General features: G+C 46.0%; 1 protein-coding gene across 1 annotated transcript; it reads right to left on the bottom strand.

The window, feature by feature from the left end:
• Positions 1–119: 119 nt before the first annotated feature.
• LOC104020592 (ly6/PLAUR domain-containing protein 2) lies at positions 120–7,818 on the bottom strand. Its single transcript, XM_009474032.2, has 3 exons — positions 7,681–7,818; positions 1,209–1,328; positions 120–331 (listed from the first exon to the last, which is right to left on the bottom strand). The coding sequence occupies exons 1-3, from the start codon at positions 7,730–7,732 to the stop codon at positions 120–122; spliced, it is 384 nt and encodes a 127-aa protein (XP_009472307.1). The 5' UTR covers positions 7,733–7,818.
• Between the last annotated feature and the right edge of the window lie 9,042 nt (positions 7,819–16,860).

Genomic DNA, 16,860 nt, shown 5'->3' with positions numbered 1-16,860 from the left:
CAATTTCTGGGAGCTGTTGAGGGTTGTCCATGAGGCATCCAAACAGAAATGTGGGCTGGCAGGGGTTTATTCTCTTCTTCATTGGGTTCTTCAGCATGAAAGATCTCCCCACCAGCTCCTCACAGTCTGGTCCAGAAGAGGACACAAAGGGAACTTGCTAGCAACCCAACTGGCACAAAGCTGATCCTCAAACTAGCTGCACCATCAGAATTGCACAAGTCAGAGTAACAGCAGGAGACAGGGCGTGTCATGCCAATCCCATCCACATCGGATGGGATGCATATGGAAGAGCACATCTTGGTGACAGTCGAGATTCCCGTGAAGGGATAAACTACAACAAAGCAAGAAAGAAGGAACAGTTAGGAATCGGAGGAATGAAGGAGAACTCTCCTTGTCCCGAGTGAAATATTAGCTGCCTTCACCACCAAAGTCTTAGCTCCAGTTCAAACACAATTGGTCTACTTCCTTCCAGGAATATAGGAAACAGTTCCCACTGAGTGGCTGCAAGCTGAACAGCACCTTGCATCCTCTGTGTCCTACCTGGATCAGCTTTACCCTGCAAAAGGTCAATTAGGCACTTTTTCTGCCTCTGTTTTGACTCTGCTCACTATCTCCTGCCTCTCCCATGTATGACCAGAGCCTTATCAGCAAGACCATGCAAAAGAGAGAGTTGCATCTTCATAGTGCATTTCTTTATTTGGACAGGTTATAACCTGTAGGGTCACCAGTCAGACTAACGATGCCTTCCTGAGAGCTCCAGAAAACTCAAGGGCATTTCTGTTTTGCCACCAAATGACCAGAAGTTGGTCTCCCCACCTTACTGAGCTTGGTTCATCCCTACTGGCCTCTCTACTCCACCCAGCTTTCATAAATAGTTCTTGGGTTAGGAGAGCACACCCGTTGTGCGAGTCATGCAAATGGCTCTGGAAAGCCAGAACTATTTAGCTCCATGCCTCAAGCTCAAGTCAACATGTTTTTTCTAACTACGCTCAGCACTGAGCATTAACTATGAGCTTACATTCACTAAGTATTCACTCACATGAAGACTGCTTTCCGCAACAGCAGGAGACTGCTCTCTGCCCTGCAGGAACTCTCTTCCAGGCTTATATATTTAAGTGAGAAAAGTTACTGGTCCCCACACCAGCCGTCTTCCCTGTAGAAATGCTGACTCATGTTAAAAATATGGACAAAGAAGTAATTGTCCTTACCATCCTCCAGGGAATACATAGTAGTCTTGCACATGGTTTCATTCTTCCTGCAGTTCTGGATCGTCAGGCACTTATCAACAGAGGTAGGTTCGTGGCAAGTGTAACATCGCAAGGTTTGGGCTGCAAGGAGGAAAAACATGAGGTTGCCCTAAGTGTGGACCACCACATTGTGTCCGTGCCCCTCCAGGTACCTCTGGGGAGGGTATGTCTCAAAAATACTCATACTGAGAACAGGAATGGAATATTTGTATCAATGGGAATGATAAATACAGTAGTCTGGTGGTCAAAGCACAGTCGCAGATGTGGGCTCAGACTCCCTGTAACAAGTCAAGCAAGACAGAGCCACACATACAGAAGACCCCATAATACAGGGAGGTCCTATCAAAACCAGGCTGCTGAATGTTTGGGGCACAAAGATGGTCCTTCTGCTCTTGCTTTGTTATCGGGGGTTTGCTATGCTGGCTTTTTTTGCAGATAGGTCATAAGTAGTCTGCAAGAGAGTATAAAGGTCATTTTACTTAATTTTTGGATCTGCACCCTAGAACACGCAGTAAATACGGGCTGAATCTGCTGGGACATCCCAACTCCAAGAGAAATGAGGAGGAGGATAAAAAAAATCAGGAGTAAATTAATGAAAATAGCAAGGAGGAGCTGTTTGACCCACCTACTTCCTCCTTACCACTGTGGGGGTAATTGTGTTGCCTAAGACAGGGCTGACTATTCTGCGCGGTGGCTGGATGCTAGCAGACAGAATTTGCAAAATGTGACATCTCAGTGCCCGAATTCTTTGAAGATCTAGCCCCAGGTGCCAGCAGACAGCTAAGACATGCAGATACCCAGAAGTCCAATACTTCAATTGTGCAATTAGCAAGATGTTTTTATTTCAATCATTATCACAAGTAGTCAATAGGCCCTGCTTCACATGTTTATGCCAGGTATCTAACTGTTCTACTTTAATTTGTGTTATTCCCACAGGAGAGTAAACACACTTGTAGCTGGTTTACCTCAACTCTGTTCTTACTTTGCATCTGCTTTGCTCCTTGCCTTTGCATTAGAAAGAGATCATAGACTCACAAACTCACAGAATCACAGAATGGTGGAGGTTGGAAGGGACCTCTGGAGGTCACCTGGTCCAATCCCCCTGATCAAGCAGGACCACCTAGAGCCAGTTGCCCAGGACCATGTCCAGCTGGGTTTTTTAATGTCTCCAAAGATGGAGACTCCACAACCTCCCTGGGCAACCTGTGCCAGCACTCAGTCACCCTCACAGTAACGAAGTGTTTCCTGATGGCCCAGCTCTCTCAGCTTTTCCTCAGAGGAGAGGTGCTCAACTTTGTGTCCCTTCTTTGGACTCCCTCCATGTCCATGTCTCTCTTTTACTGGGGAGCACAGAACTGAACACAGTACTCCAGGTGTGGCCTCACCAGTGTTGAGTAGAGGGGAAGGATCACCTCCCTGGACCTGCAGGCAATACTTCAACTAATGCAACCCAGGATACCATTAGCCTTCTTTGCTGCAAGGGCACATTGCTGGCTCGTGTTCAACCTGGTGTCCACCAGGACCCCCAGGTCTTTTTCAGCTAAGCTGCTTTCTAGCTGGATGGCCCCCAGTATATGTTGGTGCATGGGGTTGTTCCTCCCCAGGTGTATGACTTTGCACTTCCCCTTGTTGAATTGCATGAGGTTTCTGTCAGCCCATTTCTCCAGCCTGGCAAGGTCCCTCTGGATGGCAGCACAACCCTCTGGCGTATCAGCCACTCCTCCCAGTCTTGTGTCATCTACAAACTTGCTGAGGGTACACGCTGCCCCATGGTCCAGATCATTAATGACAATGTTAAACAGGACTGGATCCGGTACTGACATCTGGGGTACACCTCAAGTTACTAGCCTTCAAGTAGACTTTATGCCAGTGATCACCACCCCCTGGGCTTGGCCTTTCAGACAATTTTCAGCCCACCTCACTGGCTGCTCATCCAGCCCATACCTCACCAGCTTGTCTATGAGGATCTTATGGGAGACAGTGCCAAAGACCTTGTCTACCTTGTCCGGGTAGACAATATCCACTGCTCTCTGCTCATCTACCAGGCCAGTCATTTCATCACAGAAGTTTATCAAGCTGGTCAAGCATTAATTCCCCTTGGTGAAGGATCTGGATACAAAGAGAAGTCAGACTTGAACGTGAGTTGCAGCAGGGAGAATTTCATCTGGTGCTGTCCACTCTGTCAGCTCTTGTCAAAGACTGAGATCTCTTGGGTAGGAGAGTGTCCCGAAGAGAAGGAACTGTCTCCATCAAACTTACTGAGCCATGAGAACAAATTAAGCACAACCCTTCCCTTGTGCTGAGACTCTGGTTCAATGAGAAGAATGTGTAAAAAGTTATTTTAAAAAGATGACAGTGACTGTAATAATAGACTCCTTGGGACATGTACCACTCCAGACACAGAAGATAAAAACAGACTTCGGTACCCAAGTCCCCAAATCCAGTCCAAGGTAGCTCACCCTGCCTCATCACTCACCACTTCCTAGATGCTCTTCATCACCTCCCTGTTGAGCTGCAAAGACCCTCACAAACCTGCAGGTGCCAATTAGCTCCTAGACATGCAGAATAACCACAGCCCAAGTCCTTCAGTGCCTAAAGTCTTTGAGATGAAGAGGTTTTAGAAAGAGATGCTGAAGAGCCCAGGCTGTTGTGATGCAGTATTTCCGGAGCACTCCAAGCTAAAGATATCAAGCCAAAATAGCACCCAGTGTTTCCTGTCACCGAGGAAGCCATTTTTGGACAAGATTTCCAGGGCACTTTGCTCTTTGCAGGTATTTCTGAGGAACCCAACACCTGATCTAGGTCCTCTTTTCCACCCCCCAGCCAGACACCTGAATCTGTGTACCTTACAGGTATAGCAATGCATTTTGGTACCATCACAGACCAGCAGCCCCTCCTTGGTCTATCTGGAAAGCCGTTCTCACCCCATCTGTGTGACAGACCTGCTGAAATCCCTTTAAGCCCAATTGAAAAAGAAAAACAATTCAGCTCATCTCAGCACACCTAAAATGGGGTGTCATAACAGCAGGCTCAGGCAAGGCTTGCCTTATGAAAATAGATAAGATAACTTCACCCTAACTAGTAAGCCGAAAGAGCCCTTTTATAAACAGACCCAGCAACTATCTTGCTTTTATCCGAAGCTCACTTTATTATTCTGTTTTGCTCATTGTGAACTGATGTTTTGTTTGCATCAATTCTATGTCTGACAGCTGTTAAATACATCTTTAGGGAGGAAGCTTGGTCATTAGTCTCAGATTTCATGATACTTGTCACTGGGTAAGTCAAAGCCACAGCATTTGTGTTCCTCTTTGGGAAAAAAAAAAAAAAAAAAAAAAAACCAAACCACAAAAAACAATCAAACAATAAGCACAAAGGGACGTCAAGTTAAGAGAACATTGTCCCCAACAGGTTGAAACCCAGTATTTTCATTAACCTTGCTGAGACTAGCAGGTTCCAACACAACTAAATATGTTAAATAGCAGCTATAGCTATGAGTATTTTCTTTTTGACATGGAAAAGATAGCAGATCAGGAAGTGTATAACACAGTAAAATAACCAAAAGCTGGAATAAAACAACTTTACTTTTGCAAATAAGGCAGCTCTTCAGCAGCGATAGTCAGCTGACATCTCACAGAGCAGGGAAGAAACACCATAACTTGGAGACTTGAAGACCTGTGGTCTAAAAGCCCTGCTTTAAGCAAGCTTTGGAATACCTATCTGGTCTATTTGTGAAGGGTAGATGTTTGTGCAGATAACAAAACTGTAGTGGTCCCTTTTTGGTTGAAGAGCTTATGAACTTACACATAGACAAGCAGACATACAGTAGCTTAAAAATGGAATCACACTATAAAAAGGAATAGGGACATATTAGAAGCCTTCTTTAAAAGAAAAGGTAAATATAAAATGCTAAAATATTTCAATTTAGTTATAGCACATTCTTTTTGGAGTGCTGAAAGCAAAAGAAGAGATAAAAAAGCAGAAAATCTTGGAATTTCTTAGAAGAGATTTTGCTAGCTTCACTTGGCAGTGAAGTATGGCAAGATCTGCCAGTCTCAGTAAGGTTAATGAAAATACTGGGTTTCAACCTGTTGGGGACAATGTTCTCTTAACTTGACTTCCCTTTGTGCTTATTGTTTGATTGGTTTTTTGTGTTTTTTCTTTTTTTTTTTTTTTTTTCCAAAGAGGAACACAAGATCTGCCATTCTGACTGCCTTTCCAGGAAATGGTAAAATTACACAGAGTCCACTCATGCTCAGAAGAAAGCTTGGAGGAACTGCAGATATGTCATGGTTCTATCCCAACTTTGCAGCGGAGAGTGTGCAGAAGAAAATTCTGCTCGCCAAATCCACTATGAAGTTTCCAAAATCTGCCAATGTTTGCCCACCAAATCAAAGCATCCATCCTGATTATACCTACCTGAATGGGACAGAGAAGTCGGGAAGGACCAGAAGGGAGAAATGTGGCAGCACTGGGTCACAGCAGGAGCTTCTGCTCCCCAGCTGCCCAACTCTTGACAAAGTCTTATTAAGTTGGTTAAAATTACGTTGGTGACTCAATCCTACACCAAATTTGCATCGTGCTCCATTGCTTTCCTGCTCCATTCTGCCTTTCAGATTCCTGTCTGCCCCTTAAGGAGATCTGACTATAGAGTCCCCTTCTCTCCAAGCCATCCTCTGTTAATTAATGATGTTCTATTCTGAACTGCTGTCTCTCCATTGACAAGCAGACACGAATCCCCAGAATGAACAGGGTATAATGAGGAAAGGAAATATCTCTTGCTCTGGAGACCAATGATGATTGGTCTCTACTGTAGCAGCTGCAGTGAGCACATGAAGCTCCTATTGATCTTGACACAGCACAAGCACCCCAAGGCTTTGAACTACTAGTGACTAGAGCCAGGACACACACCTTAGAGATAACAGGACGGTCAGTGCATTACACAAGAGAGAGGGCTACTGTTCCAGCTCTGGGTCTGCCTCTCCAAAGAGGAGCTGTGGTCTCCCCAAAAATCCTCCAAAACCCCCTTCTTTGTCTACCCGCTTATTCCTCTCTTGCTGAATCTGCTGTGCAGACCCAAAGATGGAGGAAGCAAAACATCCTTATGTAAGAAGGAAATAAATACAAAGGAAAAAATCCTAACATAGCTCCACATCCCAGTCAGGCACAGATAAAACCAGACTCTGCACTGCCTGGATCTGGAGTAGTGCAGAGCATGCAAATATCCCAATTAACAATCACAGCTCCTGCACTTACCCTGCATTGGACTTACCTTGGCCACTTGGCTAACACGGACTCTGAGCTTGGGATCATTAGTATAAAATAAGTTTTTGTGCAAGAAGTTATTCTGGTGGCAGCATCAAGGGATGGAGAGTCTATGCCACCGTGTCCTTTCCACTGTGCAGTCACCTTCCAACATTAGAGGTTATGGCATCACGGCTCATGTAGGACTGCCTGCGATGAGGGGATTCCCTACTTCCTAGGGAATGAAAACACTCATATCCCAAACACCCCTCTGTGTTTGGCTTTGTGGAGTTGGTGATGGAGGAGAAGCAACTGAATCCCACTGATGGAAATGGAGGGGTAAGGTTTGCATGGCATCCTTGTACAGACTGGACTCACAGGGCTTGTTCCCGACATCCACATCCCAGATGGATCCCCCCCCAATATCAGGCTGCTGTTGGCTGCCCGCCTTGACTGTGTGCTTCAAGCCTACCCCCTCCAGCGAGGTGGCAGGTAGCCTAACAGGGACAGAAAGGAGGGAGGGAGGATGGTGGGGGTCACTCCCTGTGGTGACAAACGTGCAAATCCTCCTGCAAACGGGGAAAATCCCCAAAACACTTCACACTTGTTGGTTTTCCAAGGTGGCCTGCCAAAATTGTCTTTGACTTCATGCAAACCACAGTGTGTTACTAAACAGAGCTGAAAACATCAGCTCTGGAGTACCTGGGCCACCAGCTTAGTGTCCCAGCCCATCCTTCCCGTTTCTAGTGGCTGAAGTTTAATAAACAACACATGCAACATATAATTAGAGATAGCCACTACACACACTGCATTAAACTGGCTAGCTGGCTTCAGGGTTAAATATCAAAAGAGGAACAGAAATATTAAAAAAAAAGGAACCAAAAAAACCCCAGAAGATGAGAGTCAGATTGAACAAGAACAGTAAAAAGTGAGAGCTGGAAATTACATTAAACAAACGACACGATATAATCACACTTTGTCTTGTAACACTTCCTAAAGAGCCTGCATTAACAATCCCAATGAGAACATAATGATCCTGATCATCTGACAGGCTGGAAATATTCTACAGACAGATTTTTTGCTGAAAACTGCTGGAAGTGGGAGGCATGGACTTCAGAGGGAACAGGACACACCCCATCCCGCCATGTTGCTTCTCCTGCAGGAGTTTGGATAAGTCAGAGCAGGAACTTACCGAGCTCCATGCAAGCGATGGCAATTAGCAGAAGAGACAGAAACACCTTCATCTTGCACGGACCTTCGTTGCCTGGTCACTGGGCTGCCACCGCTCTTCACTGCCAGCTTTAATGGCACACCTCCTGGTGGCTTGCCATGAATGGATTCCGATCCAAGACCCAATTCTACTGGAAAAATGAGTTTGATTGAGCTATAAATGTATTGAATGAGCTACAAAGCAGGCCCCACCTCCTGCCATACTATCATCTCTTTTCATGTTCCCTGGAGTAGAAAATGAGGGTTTGCATGATGAACAATAGCTGAGGTTGTTTAAGCTGAGTGCTTTGTCTCTAGGCATGATGTGTAAACCCAGGGGTATTAAATAATCCCAGTGTCTATGCCTTGCCTTGCCGCTTGTTGATATTTCTTTTTTTTTGTAGTGGTTAGAGAGACTTGGGTGGTTTCCACGAATCCTGGGAAAAAAAGCATTTGTAGCTGAGAACAGCAAGGCATTAAAACCCATATACTTTTCTTCTCTGTGTTTTTACCCTTGGCAGGGACCAGAGTTTACCACCAGGAGGAGAAGTGGAAAGCTGACTTTCAATCCCTTACTCACTGGAAACAGCATGGTTGGGGTTTTGGTACTGTAGCACCTCTCCCCAAGCTGTGAGCAGGATTTCGGGGGCTGTGGGTGGGAGTATGCCATCTCCCTCTCTCCTCTCCCTGTCCTCTACAAGACACAGGTGGAGGGTGCACTGGGAAATGAAAGGTCTGGGCCAAGGGAGTGTCTCAGGCTCACTACCCTGAGCCGTTCAGGGAGGATGGTGCATGGACAAGCCACTCTGGCCTGAGCCAACCCTCTCCAAGTGCGGCAGCAAGCCCACAACTTCTTTGCTTGCCAAAACCCTTGGCTTTCCCATCCCCAAACCCTGCTGCCCTATCTCCCTGCTTCTCCTACACCTCAGGCCAGCCCCAGGCTAGTAAATCCTCCTACAATGCACAATGGGCAAGTTTGATTGTGGAATTGCAAAGACTGGTAAAGAAGACCCTTCCTGTGGTTATGCCAGGTGCCCCCCAACACACACGTTTAATAAGGAGAGAAAGGAGGGAAAGTTGAAACAAAGATATTCTTGGAAATATTCCCACCACCTTTGTTATCTATCATACTATTGGAGGAACTTTAGTCAGGGGTAGTATCACTCAAATTCTTGAAATATTAAAAGTAAATGGTCTTGTGTTATTCCCAGATAAACAATCCAGTCCTCATCTCTCCAAACCAAAAGCTCCAGCGATGGTCTCATCATTTTAGCAAGCTCTGCCTCACTTACAAACAACACTTCTGGTTTATCTACACCCTCAGGCATTCATAGAATCATAAAATCATTTAGGCTGGAAAAGACCTTTAAGATCATCAAGTCCAACCATTAACCTAGCAATGCCAAGTCCACCACTAAACCATGTCCCTAAGCACCACGTCTACCCATCTTTTAAATACCTCCAGGGATGGAGACTCAACCACTTCCCTGGGCAGCCTGTGCCAGTGCCTGCCTATGCTTTCAGTGAAGAAGTTTTTCCTAATATCCAACCTAAACCTGCCCCCGCGCAGCTTGAGGCCATTTCCTCTCGTCCTATTGCTCATTACTTGGGAGAAGAGACCGACCCCCAAATTTGGACCCGTTGTCTTCACCTTGCCTCCGTAATACAGTCATTATGTTGATTATGAAAGTTTAGCAGTTATTTCCAGCCCAAAACTATCTAGGGAAAGGCATTTTGGTATATTCCTGGTTTGGCATTACTCATGTTCAGCAGAGAATTTTATAATCCTATTAAGAAAGGGGAAATATGCTGATTGTGTTTGTTTTGTTCTTCGGAAAAAAAAAAACCAAACCACCAACTGGGGTGTGGTTTCTGGTTTCTGGTTTCTGGTATTAAGTAGCCTTGAACAATGTGTGCTAGATGATTGGTTTCACATGCACATCTGAAATGTGATCTTCATTACATTATAAGGTTTTCAATGGAAGAATATATGCCAGCACCCTGCTTAAATCCTGTATTCTCCTTCAGTTTGGAGGGTTGGTTTTGGGGGGGTGACAACATACCTTACTTGTTTATAGTTTCAGTTGATCTTATCTGAGTCTTTAAGCATCACCTGAAATGTTTCCTCTTTTATGCACACACCATGCAATTGCCTTGCAGTGTTGGCAAGTCACCAAAGAAATAACACGAACTAATAGGAACATCCAAACAGCGTTTTGTTGAACTCCTGTTATTCTTTTGCGGGTAATCACAGCCTATTGTGTTGGGGGTTTTCCATTAACTACAGAGAAAAAAAATAAAAAGACACAAGCTGTATAAATCTGCCTCAACCACTCACAAGATGGATTTGAAAAAAAAGACATTTTTGTAGTGTATGTGTTGAAAGGCAAACTAGTAAAAGACTGCATTTCAACGCAGTTTGTTATCATAAATAAAGGGAAAAGTTGAGAGTCAAATGTTTACTTCCAGCCTGAGAAACCTGTGCCAAACCCCTCTCCTGTCTTACCTGGAGAGCTGAGATAGTCTCTGGGTGGAGGCATCTTCATCTGATGTGAGCACTCCTGCAACAGTTGCATCCATGCTGGAAAGAGTCTCCAAATCCCGTAACCTCCCAATAGACTGGCTCATATGGCTTAATTACCAGGCTGGGGAGGTCCTACTGGGAAATCCTAAGATATGTCCATCCACCTCCAGGGCAGAGTTTCAGGGACCGTGGGCTGCGTGTGTGTACTTAGAGAAGTGCAGGCATTGGTTTTGATTCAGAGCCTTCTTGATGTGATCATTTTAAACTCTCTATTTTCTTGATTCTAATCAGCTCTTCATATATCTCCTAGGAATCACACAGCTTTCCAGAGCAAATGTATTAGCAAAAGCTACGATGAGATTCAAAGGCAGATGTGGAGAGGTGCTGACATGACAGAGTCATATGCTAATGGAAGCTTTTGCTGCACACCTACAAGTAGGTTAAACCCAAAAACACTCCTGTAAGATGAGTAAATATTATTATCTCATTATCATATATAAGGAAGCTGAGATGCAGAGAGGTTAATTAGGCTCATGGAGCAAGGTAGTAGCAACTCCAGAAATAGAGCCAGCATTGTATTCCACATGGTTTAACCACCAGTTAATGCTCCTTTTTCATCAGTGCTCTTCTGCTATTTTTGTGCAACCTTGATAGGAGGCGCACGAGTTACTAGAAGCAACAGGAGTGAGTGCTGGCCTGAAAGCCACATACTTAGAGGTTTATTCTAAGCTCTGTCAATGATTTGCTAGCTGACCTTGGAAAATTAACCTCAGTTTCCCCATTTTAGATATTAAGTTAATGCATGTTGTAGGGTTGAACATAACTGCAATATCAGCTCTGTGTTAGAAAGCCTAAAGAGATTTCTTCAAACAATTCACAGTTTTCTCCTAGTAGCTTCAAAATAGTGTCAATGATGAAAGCCATTTAAGGAAGCCAACAGAAACGATGTTAGTGTAATCTGTAAACCCGCTGGTGTGCAGAGTGCCAGGGATTAAATTACCATGAACTTCACCTCTGATGCATCATGCCCCCCATCTGTCTCTCATACAAACCACAATTCTCCAGAGATAAGGGCCACTTCTCACCTAAAAGGGAGGAATTAAACAGCTATCTTTGTCCTCCTCCATTTTCTCCATTGATGAGGAACATCTTTAAAAGTTAAAGAGAAGCCTGGAAAAGCAAAGTAAAAAATAAACAGTGCCAAGCCTGAATCTGGCCTATCCCTATGAATAATGCATCAGGAATCCAACCTTGCAGCTCTCTTAGAGCCATTTCCACTCAGGCATCACTCATTAGCTCATTAGTCACAGCAGCCTTATTCCTACAAATTGATTTTACTACAATTCTCTACAATGTATGGCCAAGATCCAACACATTTCTGCCTGGCTTTAAAACCATTATACTGGCACATCTTTGCAAGACACTTCATCTCTCTCTCAAGCCTACTGAGCATGTAAAGGTCAGGTGATTCCTGGAACCGAGTTGTTGGAAGGTTCTCTTGGGGAAAGGGCATGTGTCCCCTCAATCTGACAAACCATGGGCTCAAAGCACCCTGCTGAGCAGAGAGTTGTGACTTTCACACCTGGTAGGAGGTCAGTCTGCTACAGACTGGAGCTACAGATGGGTACAGGAAAGCTTGGCAGATCACTCCACCCTGGTTCCCACCTTGGTACTGGACTGGGACATGAGGAATGCTGGTTAGTGCAGGACCTGGAACAGACAGATCAGACCACCGCAAGTATGAAGGGTTTCATTAACTCTGTTATTCTTCCCAAATTCCCACCAGACCTCACTATAGCTATCCCCTCTGCCCCAGGCATGTGTTGTATGCTGTGCCTGAGAATTAGTGATGCTTTGTATAGTCACCAGGACAGGAAGGTATAAGACTCCCTATAAAAATAAATCATCTTGTTCCCTGTATGTAATGATTCACCTGCCTTTTTTTTTCCAACCTTGTTTTTTTTTTTCTCTTTGAACTCAATGTAGGTACCTCTTATCTCTAAGTTATTAATTAGACTAAACTCTGTGTAGCACTTAACTCGTTCAGGGTGGGACTTTCATATTTATCACTTGCCTGGCCAGTGGCCAGAATATGGATACAGTGGTCCTATGGGGAAATGTTACAGGAGTTGATAACTACTAAAGCATGTTCATAATGTGCATAGAAAGGATTGATCATATATTTATAAGTAGTGAGAATTTGTCTTCCTTCCCTACCAAAGTTTTCTAGTTTCCTTTTTTTCTTTTTGCTTTCAAACCGGTATCTTTTCCCTTCCCATCAACCCTGACTGACTGAGGGAGTAATCACTTGTTTCCTCCAACCAGCTTTCCAAGGCATTGTTAATGATGCAGGAATGTAAATGATAGAATCATAAAATCATTTAGGCTGAAAAAGACCTTTAAGATCATCAAGTCCAACCGTTAACCCAGCGCTGCCAAGCCCACCACTAAACCATGTCCGTAAGCATCACATCTACACATCTTTTAAATACCTCCAGGGATGGGGACTCAACCTCTTCCCTGAGCAGCCTCTTCCAAAGCTTGACAACTCTTTCGGTGAAGAAATTTTTCCTAATATCCAATCTAAACCTCCCCTGGCACAACCTGAGGCCGTTTCCTCTCGTCCTATTGCTTGTTACTGGGGAGAAGAGACTGACCCCCACATAGAGGAGAACACTGTGTTCCTGATCCCTTAACCAGTTGTCCCAAGGCACTGAAGTCTCTTTTGATTGCCCTCGACTTCTTGTTGCAACTTCATCACTGCCTGCCTGAAAAATCAATAATGGATAGTAATCTGAGGGCCATACTAGGGTAGGAAGCTTTCTCTTCACATCTTTAACCCAGGCCCCAGGGAGGCAGCAGACGTCCCTAAGAAGTGGGTCTGGTCTGCATATAGGGCCTTCTGTTCCCTTCAGAAGGAAGCCTCCTATGACAATGACCTGTCTTTTTTTCTTTATGGAAGCAGTTGTGGCACAGGGCATAGGCCAACATAACCTCAGTGACACGTTCGAGCTAGATGAACCATCATCCTCGTTATTGTTCAGTTCCACTTGCAGAGCCTTGTATCTATTATGCAAGGGCACCTGGGAAGGTGGGGTAGTCACAGAGGAGACGCGCCTGCTGCGCCGGGCAGGAACTTGTCGTCATTGCCCTCATCCCTTAAGTCACTGTGTTCACCCAGGCGGAGAGAGGATAGGGAATCCTCCATATCATACGTCCTGTCTGCCTGTTAGGTCTGTCCCAGGGAAGGTAGGGTGCAGTTCCAGTAGTCTATCTCCCTCTTGCTCTCCCTGATACTCAACTTACCTCCTCCTGGAGCTCTGACACTAAGCAGAGGAGTTCCTCCACCTGGGCGCACCTCCCACAGGTGTGCTCACTACTGCCATCCAATACTGGCATAACAGTAGGGCACACCCTGCACCCGGACACCTGGGTGGCAGCGTGTTCCCACCAGAGCTCTGTCTGGGAAGCTGCATCAGTTATGGTGGGTGCAGAGCTTAGAGAGGGCATGGTTTTCTGCCGGGTGGATACCATTGATCCCTGGCTGAGCTGGCAGGGCTTCACGCCCTTCCTGCACGCCCTTCCATGCAAACTACCACGCCATGCCCTTGCTGATGCACCATGCCCTGTTTGCCCACCCTGTTGGTGGTGCTCCTGGTCGCTAGTGCTCCCTAAGGGCTTCCTTTATACATGTGGGGAGGCTTGGCCGCCATTGTTCCTGGCCCTGCCCAGGTCTCATCAGCCACTGTCACATGAGCTGCAGCTCCTGGAGGGTCTCTCTGCTCCCCCTGAGGTTCCACCAGTTCGGGAACCCCCCGCTGTGCACCACGCTAGAGCGCTCCACTGCCGATTGTGCCAGCACCGGAGCTGTTCGCTTGAGCACCTGAGATCTTGCCCAGCTTAGCTGTCACCTGCTCCAATTATCCCCTATGTTCCTTCAAGACTTAATCCAATGAACAAGAGATACTTTCCTACCTGAGTCACTTCTCATCAACCCAGAAGGGAAGAACAAGGACAACACATGTAAAACAGTAAATGACCTGACTGAAAGGAAGCAGCTTTGCCTCCAAGCCCTTTTCATCTCCCTCTAATGTTGCAGTGCTTGGCACTGAAGCTGGAAATAGCCACGTCTCTGGCTGAGGAGTGTGTTTCCAAGTTCAGTCTGCCCAAACAGTAGAAATCCTAAGTGTCTTGAAGATATCCCCACTGCCCAGGTGATAGGCTCCGCCTGTCTCCCACGAGCTGCAAGAAACATCCCAGGTTTGGCCTCCAAATGCTTGAGAATTTCAGGAAAAAGCTTCTGACCAAAGAACTTCTGGCTTCTGGAGAATTTGTCCCTCATAAAGGTGAGGGAAGCAGCCTGGTGGTGATGTTTCCCAGCCAGGGGAGCAGTTCAGTCCATCTGATGGTCCTGGCAAATGGGCAAAGGAAGGTCTGTGGGAGACAAGACCAGTTCATGGGCGCTTGTCACAAAGCAGAGGAGCACAAACACCCCCAGCCACACCAGCAGCAATATTCACACAAATCACAAAATGGTTAAGCTTGGCAAGGACCTCCGGAGATGGTCTAGCCCTACCCCTCTGCTCAAAGTAGTGTCACTAGAGCAGGTTGCCCAGGGCTGTGTCCATGTTGGGTTTGAATATCACCAAAGATGGAAACTCCATGACCTCTCTGGGCAGGCTTTCCCAGCATTCAGCCACACTTATAGTAAAGAAAGATTTTTCTCATGTGTAAATGGAATTTCCTGTGTTCCAGTTTGTGCCCTTTGCCTCTTGTCCTGGCACAGGGCACCACTGAGAAGAGCCTGGCTCTGTCCTCTTTGCACCCTCCCTTCCGGTATTTCTAGACATTGATAAGATCCCCCCAAGCCTTCTGTTTTCCCGACTGAAAAGTCCCCAGTCTCTCAGCCTCTCCTCATAGGACAGACGCTCCAGCCCCTTCATCATCTTTGTGGCCCTTCGTTGGACTCTCTCCAGTATGTCCATGTATCTCCTGTACTGGGGAGCCCAGAAGTGGACACAGGACGCCAGGTGTGGCCTCACAAGTGCTGAGTACGGGGGAAGGATCACCTCCCTTGACCTGCTGGCAATGCTTTGCCTAATGCAGCCCAGGAGGCTGGTGGCCTTCTTTGCCGCCAAGGAACATTGCTGATTCATGTGCAACTTGGTGTCCATCACGACCCTCAGTTTCTTCTCTGCAAAGCTGCTTTCTATCCTATCAGCCCACAGCCTGTCCTCGTGCCTGGGTTTATTCCTCCCCAGATGCAAGACTTCATATTTCCATTTGCTGAACTTCCTGAGGTTCCCCCATTTTTCCAACCTGTCTGGGTCCCTCTGAATAGCCACACACCCATCTGGTGTATCATCTCCTAGTTTTGTACCATCTGCAAACTTGGTGAAGGTGAGCTCTGCCACATCATCAAGGTCATTAACGAAGATGATGAACAGTACTGAGTCCTGCGGTACCCCACTAGTGGCTTGCCTCCAATTGGACTTTGTGCTACTGATCACAAGCCCCTGGGCCCAGTTGCTCCACCAGTTTTCAGTCCACCTCACTGTCCATTTACACAACCCATACTTTGTCAGCTTGTCTATGAAGCTGTTGTGGGAGACAGGGTTGAAAGCCTTAATAAGGTAGAGATAAGCAACATCCACTTGTCTCACATCCTCCACCGAGCTAGTCACCTCATCATCGAAGGCTATCAGACCAGTGAGGCATAATTTTCCCTTTGTGAATCCATGCTGACTCCAGGGTTGTGATGTTGCTTTTTGTCTTGTCCCCCTCTCTCAGGATCTTGATCTCCACCACCTCATGGTCACTGCAGCCAAGGTTGCCCCCAAACTTCACATCCACAACAAGTTCTTCCTTGTTTGCAAGTGTGGTTTGGCCAACATCTTGACCATAGGCAATACGAGGAGTTATGAGAGACCTGGGTTTGTTCAACCTGGAAAACAAACTGAGAAGAGAGGGCTCAGGGGGTCTAACAGCATCTGACATAAAAGAGGGTCAAAGAGAAGGCTGAGCTGGGCTCTCCTAGAGGACACCCATTGACCACAAGTTGCAGGAAGTGAAATTCTGTCAGATACAAGGAAAAATAGTTCTCCATAAATGTTAAAAAAATTGGGACAGGAGACCAGAAAGGCTGTGGTGTCTCCATGCTTGGGATACAATGAAGAGCATGCTGAGCTAAGGCACTTCTTCCTCAACTCCAGGCTCCAGATGAACTTCTTTCTGCATCATGTCCCTTAGCAAAAGGGGCTTGTGGTCCTGATACGGCAACACACCCATCCCAGGACATCCTACTGAGGCTGCACTGGCAGATCTGGGGCCTGCCACTGCCACCTTCCGACAAGAGAAGAAAATGCAAATGCCTGGCCTAGCCCATTTCCCAAGGAAGGAAGGGAGGCATTTTTAGGACTATTTTGGTAGTTTTTCATTTTCAGTGTTTCCAAAATTCAGGTTTCATAATCATTTGGTTCCAATCAGCTTTAGGATGAGAAACATCCATGTGAAAATAAAAAAAGAGAGAAAACTTCAGTCTATCTAAGCTGCTTTGAACAAACCATGAGTTGAGCTCCCAACATGCAACGAGCAGCTGCACCTTGCCCTTAAAAAGAACCGGCAACTGCACAGTTGTCA

The sequence above is a fragment of the Nipponia nippon genome, unplaced genomic scaffold (genome assembly GCF_047370975.1).
Source record: "Nipponia nippon isolate SJK-2023a ecotype South Korea unplaced genomic scaffold, ASM4737097v1 scaffold_1, whole genome shotgun sequence".
NCBI classification, from domain to species: domain Eukaryota; kingdom Metazoa; phylum Chordata; class Aves; order Pelecaniformes; family Threskiornithidae; genus Nipponia; species Nipponia nippon.
Note: the sequence above shows the minus strand (reverse complement) of the source record. Positions and strands in the feature narration are given on the sequence as shown.

Excerpts from the sequence above, each read along its gene's own strand:
- LOC104020592 (XM_009474032.2), bottom strand. The coding sequence starts at position 7,732 with ATGAAGGTGTTTCTGTCTCTTCTGCTAATTGCCATCGCTTGCATGGAG. Across the intron at positions 1,329-7,680 it reads CATCGCTTGCATGGAGCTCG|CCCAAACCTTGCGATGTTAC; the intron begins GTAAGTTCCTGC and ends TCCTCCTTGCAG. Across the intron at positions 332-1,208 it reads TATGTATTCCCTGGAGGATG|TTTATCCCTTCACGGGAATC; the intron begins GTAAGGACAATT and ends GCTTTGTTGTAG.